Source organism: Leguminivora glycinivorella, chromosome 2 (genome assembly GCF_023078275.1).
Source record: "Leguminivora glycinivorella isolate SPB_JAAS2020 chromosome 2, LegGlyc_1.1, whole genome shotgun sequence".
Lineage (NCBI taxonomy): Eukaryota > Metazoa > Arthropoda > Insecta > Lepidoptera > Tortricidae > Leguminivora > Leguminivora glycinivorella.
The window spans coordinates 16685804-16704348 of NC_062972.1; the positions used below are offsets into that span (position 1 = coordinate 16685804).

At 35.8% G+C, this 18545-nt stretch overlaps 1 protein-coding gene across 1 annotated transcript in view; it reads left to right on the plus strand.

The window, feature by feature from the left end:
* Window positions 1–1222: 1222 nt before the first annotated feature.
* LOC125240312 (photoreceptor-specific nuclear receptor) overlaps window positions 1223–18545 on the plus strand; it is a 44062-nt gene continuing 26739 nt past the window's right edge. The window contains exons 1-3 of the mRNA XM_048148197.1: window positions 1223–1418; window positions 11051–11179; window positions 11779–11893. Coding sequence (XP_048004154.1) covers window positions 1358–1418; window positions 11051–11179; window positions 11779–11893 — 305 coding nt within the window. The 5' untranslated portion in view covers window positions 1223–1357. The remainder of the gene's footprint in view (window positions 1419–11050; window positions 11180–11778; window positions 11894–18545) is intronic.

An 18545-nucleotide genomic window follows, 5' to 3' on the forward strand; every position in this document is an offset into this window, starting at 1 on the left:
CTCGGAAGGCATGTCCAGCAGCTTCACGTCACAGAGATGAAGATGTTGCGGTGGATGTGTGGCGTTACGCGACTAGATCGCATACGTAACGAACACATCCGTGGCAGCCTCGGAATCCGTGACGTGGCGGATAAGCTGCAGGAAAGTCGCCTCCGATGGTATGGCCACATACGCCGCAGACCGGTAGACTACGTCGGAAACAGATGCCTCAACCTCATCGTCCAAGGCCCTAGGTCACGCGGCCGCGGTAGGCCTAAGAAGCGCTGGCTGGACGTCGTGACAGCGGACATGGAAGAGAACAATCTTTCACCTCAGGATGCCGAAGACCGGGCAAAGTGGAGAAGGCTGAGCAGGAAAGCGGACCCTGGCGCTAGGCCGGGAAAACGCTAGGTTGAAGAAGAAGAGATATTTGTTGAGGTTGATAGTTATTGTGAATTTTCCGCAAGATAAATTAATTAAGGTGTGCATTTTTTGTGATGGAATTCTGACATTTTTATACCAATTGTACAAAAAATACCAATATAATTGAAGTGGTAGGTATTGTCCATTGTTGGTTAAAAGTAGGTACCTAATCAACTAAGATAACTGTGTAGGTACCTACTTGAAAATAACAAAATGGGTCATATCTTCATATAAATTTGACATTTTCCCACTCAATCAATTCAGATGCCATGCAGAGTTGTATTGGTCCAACTCTAAGTAGTTAATTTTTAATGTAAGTACAATATTTTATTGAACAGTTTCAATTTCGGAGTTGAGCTGTATTTAATTGTACCTACATAGCATTGATATATGATCTGTAATTTTAATAAACACTTGTGTAAATATGGTATTCACAGAAACAGCATCTATACTTAGAACAATTATATTTATAGGTACCTATTTACAATGTGCATACTTACTTAGTACTTTACATGAGTGAGATATGACAGGTCGACTGTTCGTGTTTTTGACAGGCGGTAACTGTGAGGTAACCGAGAGGGGGCGGGCGGCGCTTTCAGCGGGGAGCGGGAGTGGCCATACTGTACGATAGTACTCTTTATTATACTGTGATAATATCTATCAATAAAAACTAAGAACTATTATTGTACAAGTATAACTTTCGGCCCTTTAACTCTATAATATTAATCATATCCTCTCCGGAAACGGGCTAAAAAACTAATCTGTCGTTTAGAAAACAAATGCGGAAAATTCACAAACTTCATTTTCCAACAGCTAGTTTTCCAAGTCAAAATATTGAACAGTAAAGTATTCCCGATCTGTATCAAGAACATAAAATAATGAAAGAACTGTAAGGTATAACAGTGACTCAGTGAATTCATTGAAAACAAGCGAATCTCACAAGATCCACGTTGAAATGGAGGTTGCGCAGACGCCGCTTCAGCTGACTCAAGAACACCAGGACAACAGAATGACAGGTATAATACTATTTAATAAGTAATAATACTTTTGCTTTCCTTTATATAGTTAAGTTTTGATATATTAGGCATCTTCGCTGCATTTGCGTGAAATGAATAGGTAATATTTTAAAGGCCATGCCAGGATAAGCTAAGTGAATCTGCCCCCAGCGAGTTTTGGCTTGAATTTTTTTTTATTGATTCGTCTTTGTATTAGTATCGAGTATGCCAAATTTCAGCTCCCAAAACTTTATAGTTTAGTAATTAAAATAAAAAAACGAAATTTGAACTTTCTTCGATATTTTTTTTTCTGGGCAGCCGATTTTGACGTGCGTCACGTAAATTGTGTATGTAGGTAGGACAATTATATAATATTAATTTTGTGTTATATTGCCATACAAAAACTTAAAAAAAAACATTTTTTTTTTAAGTACCTACTATCATGCAAGCGACACCTCCAGATTTTTCATCAAAGTAAGCCTCTTTAATAAGCTACCAAATAAATATAAATACTTAATTTTATCTGTGGTAAAACAAGGTGTTTTTTTTAATTTAATACATCACAATACATTTTACTCCCATACACGCTCGTTAAAACGAATCGCTGACAAACTCCAGAGAAACGTGCACGTTCGTCATAAACACTGGCCACTAATAAAAATTAAAAAGAATATATATATATGAATATGTTTTTTTTTCTAAAGTCACAAATTGCGAAAAACTTTTCTTATACAATTTGTATGAAAAATTTGTTTTTTACACATGGTGTTTTTCTGATGCCAATCGATTCCATTCCTATTCAGTATCGAAAGTTTCTTTGAGCTCAACTTGCGGTAATGTACTAAAGAGCCACAAATTGAAGAAAACTTTTTCCACATTTACCCCATAACAAGATGTATGGAAAATGTATCCATTGATTTGTGGGTATTTAGTGCAAAGCAAGTATTAATACTGGATAAGAATAGAATCGATTGGCATAAAAAAACTGTTTGTAAAAAATAGTTTAATTTTTGTAGATATCTACCATAGAGGAATAAGTAAGGGAAGAGTTGTAACTCCATACATCGGTAAATGCAAGTTATTTGTAGTGACATCTAGCTCATCCACTCATCAATCACGTGTCAATTAGCGTAAATTATCAGTACTGCTACTTGTCAATAGATGTCGCGACGAACAAAAAGTCTAATGCTCAACAATTTTTAGCTAATATTACAATAGTATTAATCAGTGCTCTGTTTTCAATTCCTTCTGCTTGAAATATAAGTTATAAACTGTTTTGATATTACATTTTTAGCAACGCAGCGCTGGTGGCATCTATTATCGAGTAGTGGTACTGATAATTTACGCTATTTGACGCATGATTGACGTGTGATTGTCGCTAGATGTCACTTCAAATAACTTGCATTTACTGATGTATGGAGTTACAACTCTTCCCTTACTTATTCCTCTATGATATCTACATAATATCATACACTATGGGGGAAATGTGGAAAAAGTTTTCTACAATTTGCGGCTTTTTAGTACATTACCGGAAGTTGAGCCCTAAGGAACTATTGATACTGAATAGGAATGGAATCGATTGGCATCAGAAAAACACCATGTAAAAAAAATATTTTTTCATACAAATTGTATAAGAAATTTTTTTCGCAATTTGTAACTTTTTTTTATAAAAAAACATATTCATATATGTATTTTTTAAATTTTTATTAGTGGCCAGTGTTTAGGACGAACATGCACGTTTCTCTGAAGTTTGTCAGCGATTCGTTTTAACAAGCGTGTATGGGAGTAAAATGTATTGTGATGTATTCAATTAAAAAAAACACCTTGTTCTACCACAGATAAAATTAAGTATTTATATTCATTTGGTAGCTTATTAAAGAGGCTTACTTTGATGAAAAATCTGGAGGTGTCGCTTGCATGATAAAACTTTAAAAAAAAAATTAAAAAATATTTTTAGTTATTTTTTATGTTTTTGTATGGCAATATAACACAAAATTAATATCATATAATTTTCCTACCTACATGCACAATATACGTGACGCGCGTCAAAATCGGCTGCCCGGAAAAAAAATATCGAAGAAAGTTCAAATTTCGTTTTTTTTTAAATTACTAAACTATAAGTTTTGGGAGCTGAAATTTGGCATACTTGATATTAACACAAAGACGAATCAATAAAAAAAAATTCAAGCCAAAACTCGCTGGGGGCAGATTCACTTAGCTTATCCTGGCATGGCCTTTGACAATGTTTTCGTTGAAAACTACGAATATTCAGGCTGCGAATAATGGGCTTACTTAAAAGACATTCCGAAAAAAACAGGCTCGTTTTATTGCTCCACCAGTTTAGTTAAATTGCGTCCAGGGGAAGAACATAAGATTCTTCTTACCTATGTATATAAAAAAAAATCTAAATAATTTCTAAGTTAAATAAATCCATACTAATATTATAAATGGGAAAGTGTGTGTGTATGTTTCTTTGTCCGTCCTTCACGGCAAAACGGAGCGACGAATTGTCGTGATTTTTTAAGTGGAGATAGTTGAAGGGATGGAGAGTGACATAGGCTACTTTTTGTCTCTTTCTAACGCGTGCGAAGCCGCGGGCAAAAGCTAGTAGTAAATAAAAACGTATTTCTTCTACAATAACAACTGTATAAAATATAACACATGCTCGTATAAAATTTACTGACGACCCCACGACGACCCGCAATCGCAATCACAAAAATTCTCTGTTATACAATCAACAGCGCCGAACACCCAAATCATATTCGATTTTTTCACGCTCGCCACACTGTGTTTTTTAATGCAGGCGAAGCCATTTAGTATTCAGCGCGCGCCAGCCAGTAACTCGGGGTCTATTTGACTGATTTTCAGCCCGGTCCATGATTTGCCACTTTACCCGGTCAGTGTGTGTTCTGAATACAAAATAACCAATAGGAGCGGAGATGGGGATTTGAAATTTCATTTTCGTTCCAGAATAATGTGTTCGCATTTCGAATATTGAGCTTTTATTTAGTACGAGGCTATGTTGGTTAATGAAACGTAGTTACTTTAACTATCTATTTTATATTCATACATTTTCTTTAATATCTCAAATTAAAACCGCTATCAGTCTGCTACAGACTGGGCCTAAGTAAGTATAACTGACTTCATAAAGTACTTCTTACAAGTTATTTAATTGGTCGAGATCACAATATGTTTATTCTATAAGATTATAAAATGGGCCTTATGCCCGATTTACATTTAAAATAAATAGAAAATGCACACCCACAGAAATACAAACTATTATTTATTTAGAGAGCAACATAATACAAAAAACTTACAGTTACATCAGACACTATATCTACGTTGATCGAGCTATATAAAATACCCTTATAACCCAACCTTTTTCCTAAAGTCACAGACAATTCCAAACAGCCGTAAGTAGGAGGCGTTTAAACCCGGCTTTAGAGGGCAAGGGGGAGGAAATTAATCAGAGAGGCTCAAGAGCTTGCCGCGTCAAAAGAAAGGCGAATAAAACGGCAAGCGACAAAGTTTCCACGGCGACGGGCGGGATCCGGGAGGAATGGAGACGACTTTCAGCTGTCTTTTAAGGATTTCGTGTAAACATTTCAACACGGGTGGCACTAAAGTGATACAATCAGCACTTCTCAAAGAGTTTACACATAGCCACGTCAGCAAATTTTAATTGATCCTATTAATTGTTACCAACATTTAGTGACATAAGTCGACTTTCGTAAGATATATAACAGGATAATTGTTATATTTAAGAAAATATAAATACTAGGGAACCCTATTAATGACCACATAAAACTTACTAAAAACTCAATTCATGAAATAAATCTTGGTAACAAAAAAGGAATAAAAAAAAACAAATTTAACTTTTTCCTTAATTTTTAACCGTCGCCTCATATCTCTCAAGAAGGACGGTTATCAAGTCGTCTGTATGTTTTTATTTTTTTTATTTTTTTTAATGTTTGTTCCTCGATATCTCCGTCGTTACTGGACCGATTTTGAAAAGTTTTTTTTTGATTGAATGTATATGCATACAGATTGGTCCCATTTTTCTCAGAACCCAGTTCTGATGATGGGATCCTGGAGAAATCGAGGGAACTCCTCGAATCTGAAAGGCATACATATGGTGATTTTTGTGTTTTTAAAGGAACAGCATGCATTTAGGTACGGAACAGTGACATTTGGTGCAGCGGAACTGCTGATGATGGCCAGAACGGAACTCTTCAAATCTGAACGGCACGCTTATAGTGACTTTGGTATTTTTATAAGAACAGCATGCACTTTCGTCCAGAACAGTGACATTTGGTGCAGTGGAATTGCTGATGATGGTCAGAACCGAACTCCTCAAATCTGAACGGCACGCTTATAGTGACTTTGGTATTTTTATAAGAACATCATGCACTTTCGTCCAGAACAGTGACATTTGGTGCAGTAGAACTGCTGATGATGGCCAGAACCAAACTCCTCAAATCTGAACGGCACGCTTATAGTGACTTTGCCATTTTTATAAGAACAGCATGCGCTTACGTCTAGAACAGTGACATTTGGTACAGTGGAACTGCTGATGTTGGTCAGAACCGAACTCCTCAAATCTGAACGGCACGCTTATAGTGACTTTGGTATTTTTATAAGAACAGCATGCACTTACGTCCAGAACAGTGACATTTGGTGCAGTGGAACTGCTGATGATAGTCAGAACCGTACTCCTCAAATCTGAACGGCACACTCATAAGTGACTTTGGTATTTTTGTAAGAAAAGCATGCAAATTATTGTACAAACTTTTCGAGAACTGCTGACCTATCTATCTTTTAGTTTCATTTCATTTATTTGCCATATAAGGTCTGCTTATATTTATATGATTTTATGACAAATTTCTTTATTATTTAATTTTCATTTAATTTCCTATTTTAATTTGAATCTTGTGTGTAATTTATATTTTTTGTAATGCAATTTTATTTATTTCATGAAAGAAAGAGCTGGTAGACATTTTAGAGTCAATATTTCAGGCAAGCTGTCAATTTGTTTCGTACTTTCTAGACCAGCATAGGTTAAATTAGTCATAATATTTACAATCAGCTATATTTAGATGACTACAAAAATACGTGCAAGTGCCAAACGTTACTTTATAAATAGATTACCTGACCCTTTAGCACAACTTGTCTTGTCGCGCGCGAGTCCATACATCAAGCGCGACTTCAAGTATGGACTCGCGCGCGACAAGGCAAGTTGTGCTAGTGGGGCTGGCAAGGTTAAAAGACGCGACCGAAAAGTTATAAACGAATGTATACTTTTCGAAATCCTCTCCACGGTTTCTCTGTCCTGTAAGTGCCGTACTACAGTAACATTGATTTATCTTGATACCCGCCTCGAGTCTGACTTCCAATTTTCTCCAACGGCGTTTTTATGTCTTGGGACGTTTCTTTTTCGCGTTTCCATTTTTGAGGTTTGTATTGAGTTGCCTATCTGCTGTATGTGGATATGTACAAGGCTATAATATATGTATTATCATCCAAATTTGACTGTCCTGTTATGCGCAAATGGAATGAAATGCACATTAAAATTATTATTATTTATTTTAATTTTAAATTGAGTGGCTTATTGTACTAGTGTTTTGAAATGATTTTTTTTTAATACCTAATACCTAATGTAATTTATGATCAGTTTTTTATTATTCATTTTTAATGTAATTATTATTATTTAATTTTAAATTAATTTAATATGTACCTACACTAACATTAGTCTTTAAGAGAAAAAAAAGTTACTAACAAAAATATGGGAACAATACCTGAAATAAACGATTCAATTCAATTCAATTAACATTACATATTTATTCCAAAGTTTTCTGAAAAAGGTAGTAGTAGTAGTAGTAAACACTTTATTGCACAGAACAAATTACAAGTACAGTGAATGGTTATAACGGTTATGTACAAAAGTGAGCTTATCCCTTTAAGGGATCTCTTCCAGCTAACCTTAGAATAACTGAGAGAGGAAAATAGGAAATGGTAGACGCAAACACAATTAAAGTGCATCGGCATGTATACAAAGTACCTTTAAACAAATCTTTACACATTATATACATCCCTATACTCTAAAAATGAATACAATACGTATAAATACATAAACAATATATATTTATATCGATCTTGTTCTTCGATGTGTTATACCTACACAAATATATAAACCCTGATTATGTGAATAGGTGCCATATAAGTAGTTAGTACAAACATACCACAGTGGACTGCTATATTTGGGTGATTCTCTGTAAGGATGTTCAACAAACAGTCCCCTGGCAATGATTTTTTAAAATATTTATTTATAAAATCAGAAATAGTTTGTATAATTTAATTAAGGCAAATGGGTTTTATTAAATTATACTAACTATTTAGGATTTCATTAATAAATATTTCAAAAAATCATTGCCAGGGGACTGTTTGTTGAACATCCTTACAGAGAATCACCCATTTATAGATAAATAGGTTTCTTCCTTTTGGGTTAAGAGTGAAGATGAAGTGTTTTGATAGTAGCACGTAGTTTTAGTTGTGTACGGTACGGACAAACAGTATGAGGATTCCCCATAACTGTTAGACTTGCCCCGGTGTTTATCTTACACAAGCAGTTACTTCAGGTACTTACAAAATACGTTAATGAATAAGTTACAAAGGACTGCATTCAAAGACACGGTAGAGTAAATTAAAAATACATTTTTCAAAATAAATAATACCTGAACAACCTTTTGCAATTCACTCCCAATTCTAAGTATCTGATATCACTTAGTAAAGTTGTTAATTAGAAAAGTCACTTTACCCACTGATTGATTGATACCGTTGTGATATCTTATATTGTTCGAATCGGGCAGTAAGTCACAATTAATACCAAATTCACAAGTAGCGCAATATAGCCACGGGCAAAAGCTAGTGCGAGACAATGATTTGATTATCACATTGTGCACTAATTTGTAAATCCCCACTTGTCATTGTCACACACAATCACGGCCCTCGCCTGCAGTTGGCAGCTCGCAAAGGTAACACAATGCATCCATATTGTCTGTGCAATTACCGATCAGTCGGGGGTCATGACAGTTTGTTTTGGCGTTAATGTAATGTTCGGGTGGTTTTATGGGGTCTAATAATTTTAGGTATACGATTGGTTAAGTAGGTAGTTAAACTTGCGCGAGACATGACATTTTAAACATTAAAAAGCACGGTTCTAGCGCACTAGCCATATAATAACGTGGTTTTCTAAAAGCGTGCTTGTCAATATTTAGATTTTTTTTTATTTTATAGAAATCTAGAGTATAAGTTGGTACCTATATATTTTATACGGTGAATTCAACGGATATCTGTATTTACTTTTTCAGGAAATTTGATATAGGTATTATTATGTACCAACTGAATTTTACTTGGGTGGACTTGGGAACCGACGGGACCTCGGGCACAAAAATGTGTAGAAAGGTTTGCTGTGATATTTGAGAAAAATAATTTCAAGTTTTTCAATTTATATCGACTTGAATTACAAACAAAACTATATGCTATCATGTGGCGATAAATATTTCTCATCCCAATAGACACGAGATAGCCGTCACGGCGATTGGGACAACCGCACGTCCCTACCCAGCCGGGCATATGTGTGCAAAATCAATACAGGATTGCTCCCTTGAGGCCGCCGCGGATACCGGGGCTTAATTGTTTTATTTTAAACGGTGGAAGCACATTTTTGATCGATTATTTTATAAATGAGATGCGATCACTGTAGGTTTATATGTATTACATTACGAGTATGTCTGCAGGCACCGGTGACTGTTGAACAGTTTTCTGAAAGAGCTAAAAATAGTTATTTGTTATACAAGGGGGCAAAGTTGTATTTTAACGCCGAGTGTGGAATTGAAAAACGAGCAAGTGAAAGGATTCTATAGTTGAACCACGAGCGAAGCGAGTGGTTCGAGAATAGAATCCTGAACTTGCGAGTTTTTTAACACACGAGAAGTAAAATACATTTGCACCCGAGTGTAACACAAAACTTTTCCCTCACTATGGCGAGGAAACTACAACGCAAAAAATGCGTTTATCACTGCTTCCAGTAGGTCCACAGGTGGTAAATCATCTTTATTACAAGATTCACCTACTTTTATAAATTTTAAAGCAGTTAATTTGACTTTATTCAAGGTCAAATTACTTTACCCACTAGTGGATAAAATGCGTTTTTACCCGCTGGTATTAAAGGACAAAACACTTGTTTCCGAGCTAGTGAGGGGAAAATTCTATTAATTTCCTTTGACCCCGACTACCCAGAGTACCTACTTCAACACCCAGAGTACTGCAACATCATCAAACGTGATATCAACTAACTTGCTTACTTACTTAATTTTGACTGAAAATCAAATAATATGGTAAGAATTATCTTACGGATCGTTTTAAAAATTTAATAGCTCCGCTGTTTTAATAATCCTACGAGTACCTATGTACCCAGCTAAAAACAGTAATGTTATACTTAATTCAGTAAACATATTTTCTAAGGGTACCTACGTTATGGTAATGCGCCGTTACCTCCCGTTTAATTGCTTAGAACGTATCTAAGTACTATCAGCTGCAAACGTGCATGGCGAATTTATCAATTAATTCATTCATAATTTCTCCAATGAATTTTACAGCTGATAGTACCTTTTAATTCTTTTTTTTTAACCGGCCTTGTGTTACAGACAGAGAACTAAATCGAATGTTGGAACTTACACAGCTCAAATCAAATAGCGAATAAAAATTCCCTAATAGCAGAAATATTTTGATCAAATCACGATTTGACCAGAACCATATCAAATTGCTACATCCCTACACAATTCGACCCTCAATCACTTAATTGATTTGCCACATTAGTACCACCCTAGCATCACTTATCATTTTGCACTCCACTGGCGCTTAAAATCAAACGCGTAAGGATCATCATAGCTTGGCCCAGGATCAAGTGTGTAGTGTTTACCAAGGGGGCGCCCTTGTAGCATAAAGTAGAAATATTATTAAGCGAAAGGGTGCAATTTGCAATTGTTATTTTATTAGCCATATCAAGCTTAAGTGTTTATTACTTGATTTTATTTGCGTTCCATAATCAAATAGTTTCAAATTGGTTAAAACAGGTTTTTAAAGTAACAATATACCTCTACATAATAACATATAACTTATGTTAGTACTAATAATTAATGAATCTGAAATGGGGGTACTTATTATCTAATTATTCGTACAACTATCCAGACACTAATTCTAAAGATGTATTAAATAACGATCATTTAAATATTGCACATAATACGAACAAAATCTGTCTACCAAATCCGTTATTTTTTATCTTAGGGCCTTAAATTAAATACTGTAGATATTTTAGAGTTTTATCCTAATTTTTATGAATGTTTAGGATTAAACTTAATCACCAGTTTACACCTACAATTTAATAGCGTTAAATACCTCAGTGCCCATATTCTTCTTATTTTAGTCAAAAATATAACACATAAAAAGTACATAAAACAGTCTATCTAGCAAAAGTTTCGAATAGAGCGAAATGTTCACAAGGAACGATAGTTTTTTTTTCTTATAAGACCACAATAATATAATGAACACTAATTTTCATTCATCTGGATATCTAATCTATTTTTTTTTACTAGGCGACGAGAACCCTTCACCACTGCGTTGGTCGCCGCCGTCTTCCGCCGCATTAGTTGCGGCCGCACTAGCGCCACCTGCCCTCCGACCCTGGCTGCCTGACCCGCCCACAAAGAAGACTAACCACCTGGGTAAGACAGGTCGGCATCGCCTTGGTGACCGTCTTATAGTTCTTATTATAGTATAAATGGCAACTTGTTCTTTGATGTATTATACAAAGTTGGGGGTCCGCTAATACCGACAGCGCGCAGCGCTCAGAACCTGGCCGCCTGACCCGCCCTCAAGAAAGACTAACCACCTGGGTAGTAAGACCGAACTGATTATAGTTGCAGCTGCTCCAGCCCACCCACAAAGAAAGCTTACCACCTGGGTAAGACAGGTCGAGTCAGCATCGCCCTACTGACTGACTAAGTTCTGCAAAGGACAGCTTGTCCTCTGATGAGATAAAGGCTACAACTCTACTATGAACCCCTTATTCGTCAATATAATTGCCGCTGTGCCCACCACTAGTGTTCCGAGCTTGATTCACCTATTAAAAAGCTACTCACCTGTATTAGACCAGATCAGCATCACCCTGGTAACCGTCCTAAATCTTGTTCAAGAGTCAATCAAACCACCTTCCTCTTCATACTCTGAAGAGGAAGGTGATGGTTTGATTGACTTTAGGAGTTTAAATTTGTTTAAAACTAGATGTTGGTGTTAATATTATATGTGTCTTCTCTTTTCCCAGGTCTTGTATGCGTGGTGTGTGGCGACACCAGCTCCGGGAAGCATTACGGCATCTTGGCCTGTAATGGCTGCAGCGGGTTCTTCAAGCGCTCCGTCCGACGGAAACTCATATACAGGTGAGCTGGCTTATATTTAGTCATATATAAACAAGGTGTCCCACGGCTATGCCACATGGAATGGAAGGGACGTACCCAAATATCATAAATAGGATATTTTGCTGAAAGAAGACTTTATTTTATATTTAAAAGTTGGTAAAACTGCATTTTTTTTTTAATTTTATGAAAAAAATGTAAGGCCTAGCACGGCTACGACTACGAGTAGGTATGCCATGTAAAATGTTAAAATGCATGGTCTTCCTTTTATTTCCGACACTATGTTATTTAGAAAAAATAATCCTTATGATAAATCTTTTCAATTGGTATGACAAAGATATTTTTTTTTCTCGTGTGGCGATGTATTTATAAGTAGGTAATTATTTAAAAATCTATGAATGCAATTATACTCAGTTTTAAAAATAAAATAAACGGGACACCCGTTATTGTTCGTATTGTTATTAAAAGATTCATTTCAATTTTGCAATAAAAACAGTATGTCTCTTTAGTTATTTGTTTGTTAAAATGAAAGGATCTAAGGAAGGAACGATGGTTGCTACCATTGATTAGGTAGTAATTTTGTCAAAGACCACAAGCTGCTGACAGCACGCTACGTCAAATCCATTATTTTTCAGATTATATATATTTATGTAGGTACATAATCAACCAACCTTAAAGCAGAATGGATTTTCCCGAGTTTGAAGTTTTCCCCGGGATATCTTTCATTCCCCGGGATGTCCCTTCGTTTCCCGGCGTCCAATTTGTGGATACGATAGAGCTTTGCTCTAAATTCCTAGTACTCAAATAAAAAAAAAATAAAAAAAAAGAGTTTGAAGTTAAGTTACACAAATGTGCTCTACTGATGTGTAAATCATACCTGTAGGCCTAGCACATGATGGCCGCGGGAGTATGTCGCCGCGAGATAGACTACCCGTCCTTATGTCATTAATACAGTTAGAAGAAGACATGGCATCTATCTCGCGGCGACATACTCCCGCGGCCATCATGTGCTAGGCCTACTGTGCCAAAGCACGTGTTTTACTGAATGAGACGATTTACAGAGATGTACTCGTACCTGCCTACTTTAATATGAGGTTAGCCAAACATAATCTAAGAAAATAATATTTATTCATATGGTAGCTATTGCAATGATATGTCATATGAAACGAGTGAAACGACCAACCTGTGTTTACTAATTGTTGCGCCTAGTAGGTCGATGTAGCACTAGCAACAACTCTATGCTACACTTATTTTGTTCATTGACCTACCGTAAAACCTCCATCTATGCTGGGAGAATGGTTTACATAGGTAATAGACATTCGAGGGAGTTTACAAAAATAACCTTCTGATGTTTGCATTTTCACAGAAATAGTAAAAACAATAAAGCATTGCAAACTAACGATGAATTATTTTAATTCAATTCCTGTATCATATAATTTCAGCAGTTTGTTTTTGTAACTATATTAAACTTTAAAAATCAAAATTAAAAAGGACGACATAACGGCCTGTTTACATATTTATAATAGTTTACCTTAATCGAAGTTTAGGTCTTTAATAACGTTGAAAGTAAGTGAATTTTGTATGATTGTTACCTGAAGACACGGTTTATACAAAAGATAGTAAAATATATAGTAGGTAATATAAATATTACGAAAATCGGAGAAAGTCATGTTTAGTTGGAAATAAAACGTCAAACGGGTCACAGGTGTGACATAGTTCACTACATCCAATAGTTAGATAAACAGACGCGGTGGCGATACACCTAAACCAACAACCGATGTGTAACATGTTGGTTCGTAATGTAATGGTTGGGCGAAATTCGGGACATTTCCGGTAATGGGGTCACTGAGTCATTTGTGATATGATGAGACAAATTTTACGTTAATTGTAGTTAACTATTTTCCTCCTTTTAAATGATAGTACAGTACAGAGTGGTAACAGGTTAAGAATGTCACCACTCTCTTTCCTGCCGTAGGTATGTATGTACATACAAGAAATTGAAGATGTACGGAATGGATAGTACAGCTCATGAGCTGTTTACCTCTTTTTTGTCAGAACGCAAACAAGTCGTGAAAATACTCACTGACGGCAAGTCAATTCAGTCTGACATAGGTAGCATAAATATAGGTATTCCACAGGGTTCGTCCCTTGGAAATACCTTGTTTTTGTTATTTGTAAATGACCTACCGTCGAATATTGAAGCTGGCTTGCCTGTATTGTTTGCGGATGACACGACTGTATTGGTTAGTGCAAGTTCTTATGACCAGCTGGCAATAAACATTAATGACGCTTGCCACCAATTGCAGTCATGGTTCTCAGCAAATGGACTGTTACTTAACTATTCCAAATCGAATGTTATGTTATTCTCTGGTCGAAAGGTTCAACCACCACCTTGCATGGCTAACTTTCCAATGACCATGTGCGAAGAGAGTAAGTTTCTAGGGTTCCTGATCGACAATACTCTAAATTGGAAGTGCCATGTAGACAATCTTTGTGATCGGTTGGGTGGTGCGTCGTTTGCGTTGAGAAAACTGAGGCCTCTTATTTCGGCAGAAGCCTTAAAGCAGGTGTACTTTGCGCATTTCCATTCTATCATGGCATACGGCTCACTGCTCTGGGGCAATTCAACTGATGCAAAAAGAGTCCTTATAATGAAGAAACGCGCAATACGTACACTTGCCGGTGTAAAAGACAGGTACCCTTGTAGAGAGCTCTTCGGTTCTGAACGTATAATGACGCACTACTCACAATATCTGTTCGACGTACTGCTGTATGTTAGACATAATATATCCCAATTTGCACGCATTGACTTTCCGGGCAAACAGCTTCGATCTACAGGCCGTCTGAGAACAGTCCCCCGTCGCATGGCACTTTCAAGAAAGAACCCTCGAGTCATCGGTCCTACTTACTATGAGCACTTACCTGCCGATCTGAGAAATGAGCCATGTGACGAAGCATTTAAGCGCAAATTGAGAAACCTTTTGTTAGATAACCCCATGTACTCTGTAAATGAGTACATGGATTTGAATTTTTAATGACCGATGATATAATTATACCTATATTTCTCTGTTATATAATATTTTCTTGCTTCGTGATAATTTCATGATATTGTAACTTAATTTATTAATTTTATTTAGCTTGGCATGTGTATTTTCTTTCTTTGTAAATGACGATCCTCATTTGGGAGACACAATTATTTTTATTTGGAATTTATTATGTAATTTTTGATGATCATGATGAGAAGATAAACATAATTTTGACATGTAGCAAATTTATAGTGTAATTTTTATCATCAAATAAAGAAATCTAATCTAATCTAATCATAATAGGTGTGGAAGAAGTTAACTGTGAAATCTGTGAACTGTGTCACACTGTCTGTAGGAAGATCCCGGTAATTCTGTTTTATTTTGATAGCAGTTTGAATTTGTACTCTTACAAGTAGGAGGTCCCGTAGGCCTAGCACGTGATTGCCGCGAGAGTATGTCGCCGCGAGATAGATGGCACGTCTTCATCTAACTGTATTAATGACATAAGGACGGGTAGTCTATCTCGCGGCGACATACTCTCGCGGCAATCATGTGCTAGACCTACCGGTCTTACGAGTATAGTAGAAAATATCAGGTGAGCGGCAAGGATTTTAACTTCAATTTCATATTTATACAGAGTGGGGCCTGTAACAAAAGCAAAAAATTAAACTGTAGGCTATTCTCCTTATACTGATCAACATTTGTTCAGGGACTTTTAAAAATAACTTGTATTTTGATTTTTATCACCCTTGAAAGTTTTTTCTAAGAGGTAATGTATTGCGAATTCTGTTAAGTGTAAAGTGTGACTGACAACGTCAATGACAACAATAATGGCGTCCATTGAAGCTAATATTTATTTTGTATGAAAAGTTAGAAAATTAGAGACTTCATGATTTTGTAAAGTCGCTAAACAAATGTTGGTCAGTTTAAGGAGTACAGCCTACAGTTTAATTTTTTGCTTTTGTTACAGGCCCCACCCTGTATAATACCTATAACCCTTATTATTTTAGTATAAAATTACTTATTGTATAAATACGAAGAACAATAAATACTTCCAAGTAAATTACCTTCCAAGTAAGGGACATATCGTGAATTGGTTCTTGTATATAATTTAAAAAATTGAGAACCCGAATTTAATTTGTGATGGAAATGGAAAATACCTACCAGCTTATGACAGATCAACAGGGTCAACACAAGAAAGCAATCACATCATAAGGAAACCAATCAAAGCTAGTGCCGAATGAAAGCAGTTCTGCCAACACAGAGGACTAATACAGATTAAATATATTTTCATTACCGATAATCCTCAGTAATAGGCTTAGGAGCAAGTTGACATTTGTCGCAAAAGGGACCCGGATTTACGACCAACTTATATTTGCTGCTGTTGATGGCGCCACTGACTTCAGGAGAGTAACAAATTATATGGAGAAATAATGTTTGCATTTTTTTCCGATGTTGTGATATTCGTTTGTACAAAAGACCGCAAACGTATTGCAAGTATTGCAACTATGTAACTTATTATTGATCTTACTTATGTAGTTAACAGTAGATATACTAGTAGTTAGTAGTACTATAGTACTATTACTATAGTAGTTATACTACTATAGTAATTTTATTGTTGGTAGATGTAGATATATGGAATACCAGGGTTACCTATACACCTATTACTGTTTGCTGATGTAACTACAACGACCCATTTAATTAATGCTTAACTGCTTAAGATCATTAGTTACGTACTAAAATTTCCGTCGGTACATTTCCTACTTAAGTTTATAAATATTAAAAATTGGAAAATATACTCTTAGCGAACATGATCGGCTTAGCAGTTTTTGAGTTTTTGTAAAAAAAGTCTATTTTAACGGACGAGCATGTAACTCTACGGATCCCAACAGTGATCATGGTCAAACCTGCACTTGCCGGGTTTAATTTATAAATAGGTAGTTACTAAATATTAGAGTTGTTTTACTGTGAAAGTTTGCCAAGTGTGCCAGACTGTATGTCAAAAAGAGTATTGTAGCACCATTTCAAATTAAAAAGGTAATGAGACCACGGCATTCAATCTGCCATAAATCTGGTACACATGTCACACTTGACCATCTCCTTAGCGTTAGAACTATAAGGGTGTAAGTGTTATCTAAAATGATGCGTATACGCCGTTCTTGTTATCTATGGTGTAGCTTTAAGGGCGCGCTCATAATAACATTACGCGACTGAATTAATCGAATAGGGAGCCAAATGTTAAACTGTTTTTAATATTATCAGTCGCATCTACCCTATATTTTATATTGGATATTGATTAAAGTAAGCAAGTGACAGATATTATAGTACTATAGTAATACAGCATGCCATAAAGTAAAAAATATGATACACTTTTTTTTTAAATTCCAAAAGCAATTTCCTGAATATAGTAGTTTATGCAACTGGTGGTTAAAAGAGGTCGATGAGAAAAAAGGTGAGTGGCGTGGGTAACAATTTGAGGCGAAGCCGAAAATTGTTAATAAAGACGCCACGAGCATTTTTTTTGACTCAGTTAAACACCGTTGCATACAATACATAAGTAATTATGAGTGATTTTTCTACGACCAAGCACTTATTTTGAAAGAAAATTATAAATCAACAAATACCTACTTTCAGTCATCTTAGTTATCTAGTGTACCGCCTACCATTTTGAATATGCAGTTTGAGTGCAAACATGAAACTAAAACTGTCTATGGTATGGTTCTTTGAAGCCTGGCAACTAAGACGAATCGAACCGAGTTGAATCGAGTTCTCATACACTTGAATGCGATTCGACGCGTCGCCAATGAACGCAGCAGAAAACGAAGGAGTCTCGACTCTGCGAATTAGTTTATTAAGTTGGTAGCAATGTATTTACTGAACTGTAACAGCTATATCGTGCTACTGCTACTAAATGTTTTCAGGGTGTAGACTAGATAGACTTGTCCTGACATCTTTTATGTAGGGTTTTAAAGTTCTATGCACGACCTTGTAACTCACGAATAACAGTACGGGAGTAGAAAAAAACTATATTCATACCAAGAACGATTTAATACTGGACTGAAAAAGCCAATACAAAAAAGCGTACCCCTGAAATGTGTGGGCCTTTTAGGCTTAAAACTAGATGGCGCTGTTTCGCAGCCTGAAAGTGGCCAAAATCATATTTTCCCCAAAAATTTTTGCGTGTTTTTATTCTTTATAAGAACAAATGACATATTTCTTTATTTTAAAATTATGAAATCACTTCAATACACATTTTGAAAAAAAAAATTGTAGGCATCATAAATGTAGTGGCGCTTAAAAATCGAGGTACGATTCTTAGTATGAAGTATGTAAATCCTATATAAAAAATCCTTGGTTCATACAGACTTAGTTATTAATGAAGAGGACATTAAAAAATATCAACTGTAAAACTTTAAATAGAGAACTGGCACCGCAATCTGAAAATGCGTTTATTTTATTATTTATGAAATTTGACAAATTGTTTTTCCAAATAAAATATTACGTCTATTTAAAATGATAAAGTATCCATTATTTGTCGGAACGGTAAACAGTGAACAGCAACCGGCAGTGCACTTGCCGTAAAAAACGAAAATTAAATTCGCATCACATTTAAATACCCCCGAATCGGGGAAGTTTCGGCTGCGCCAGGG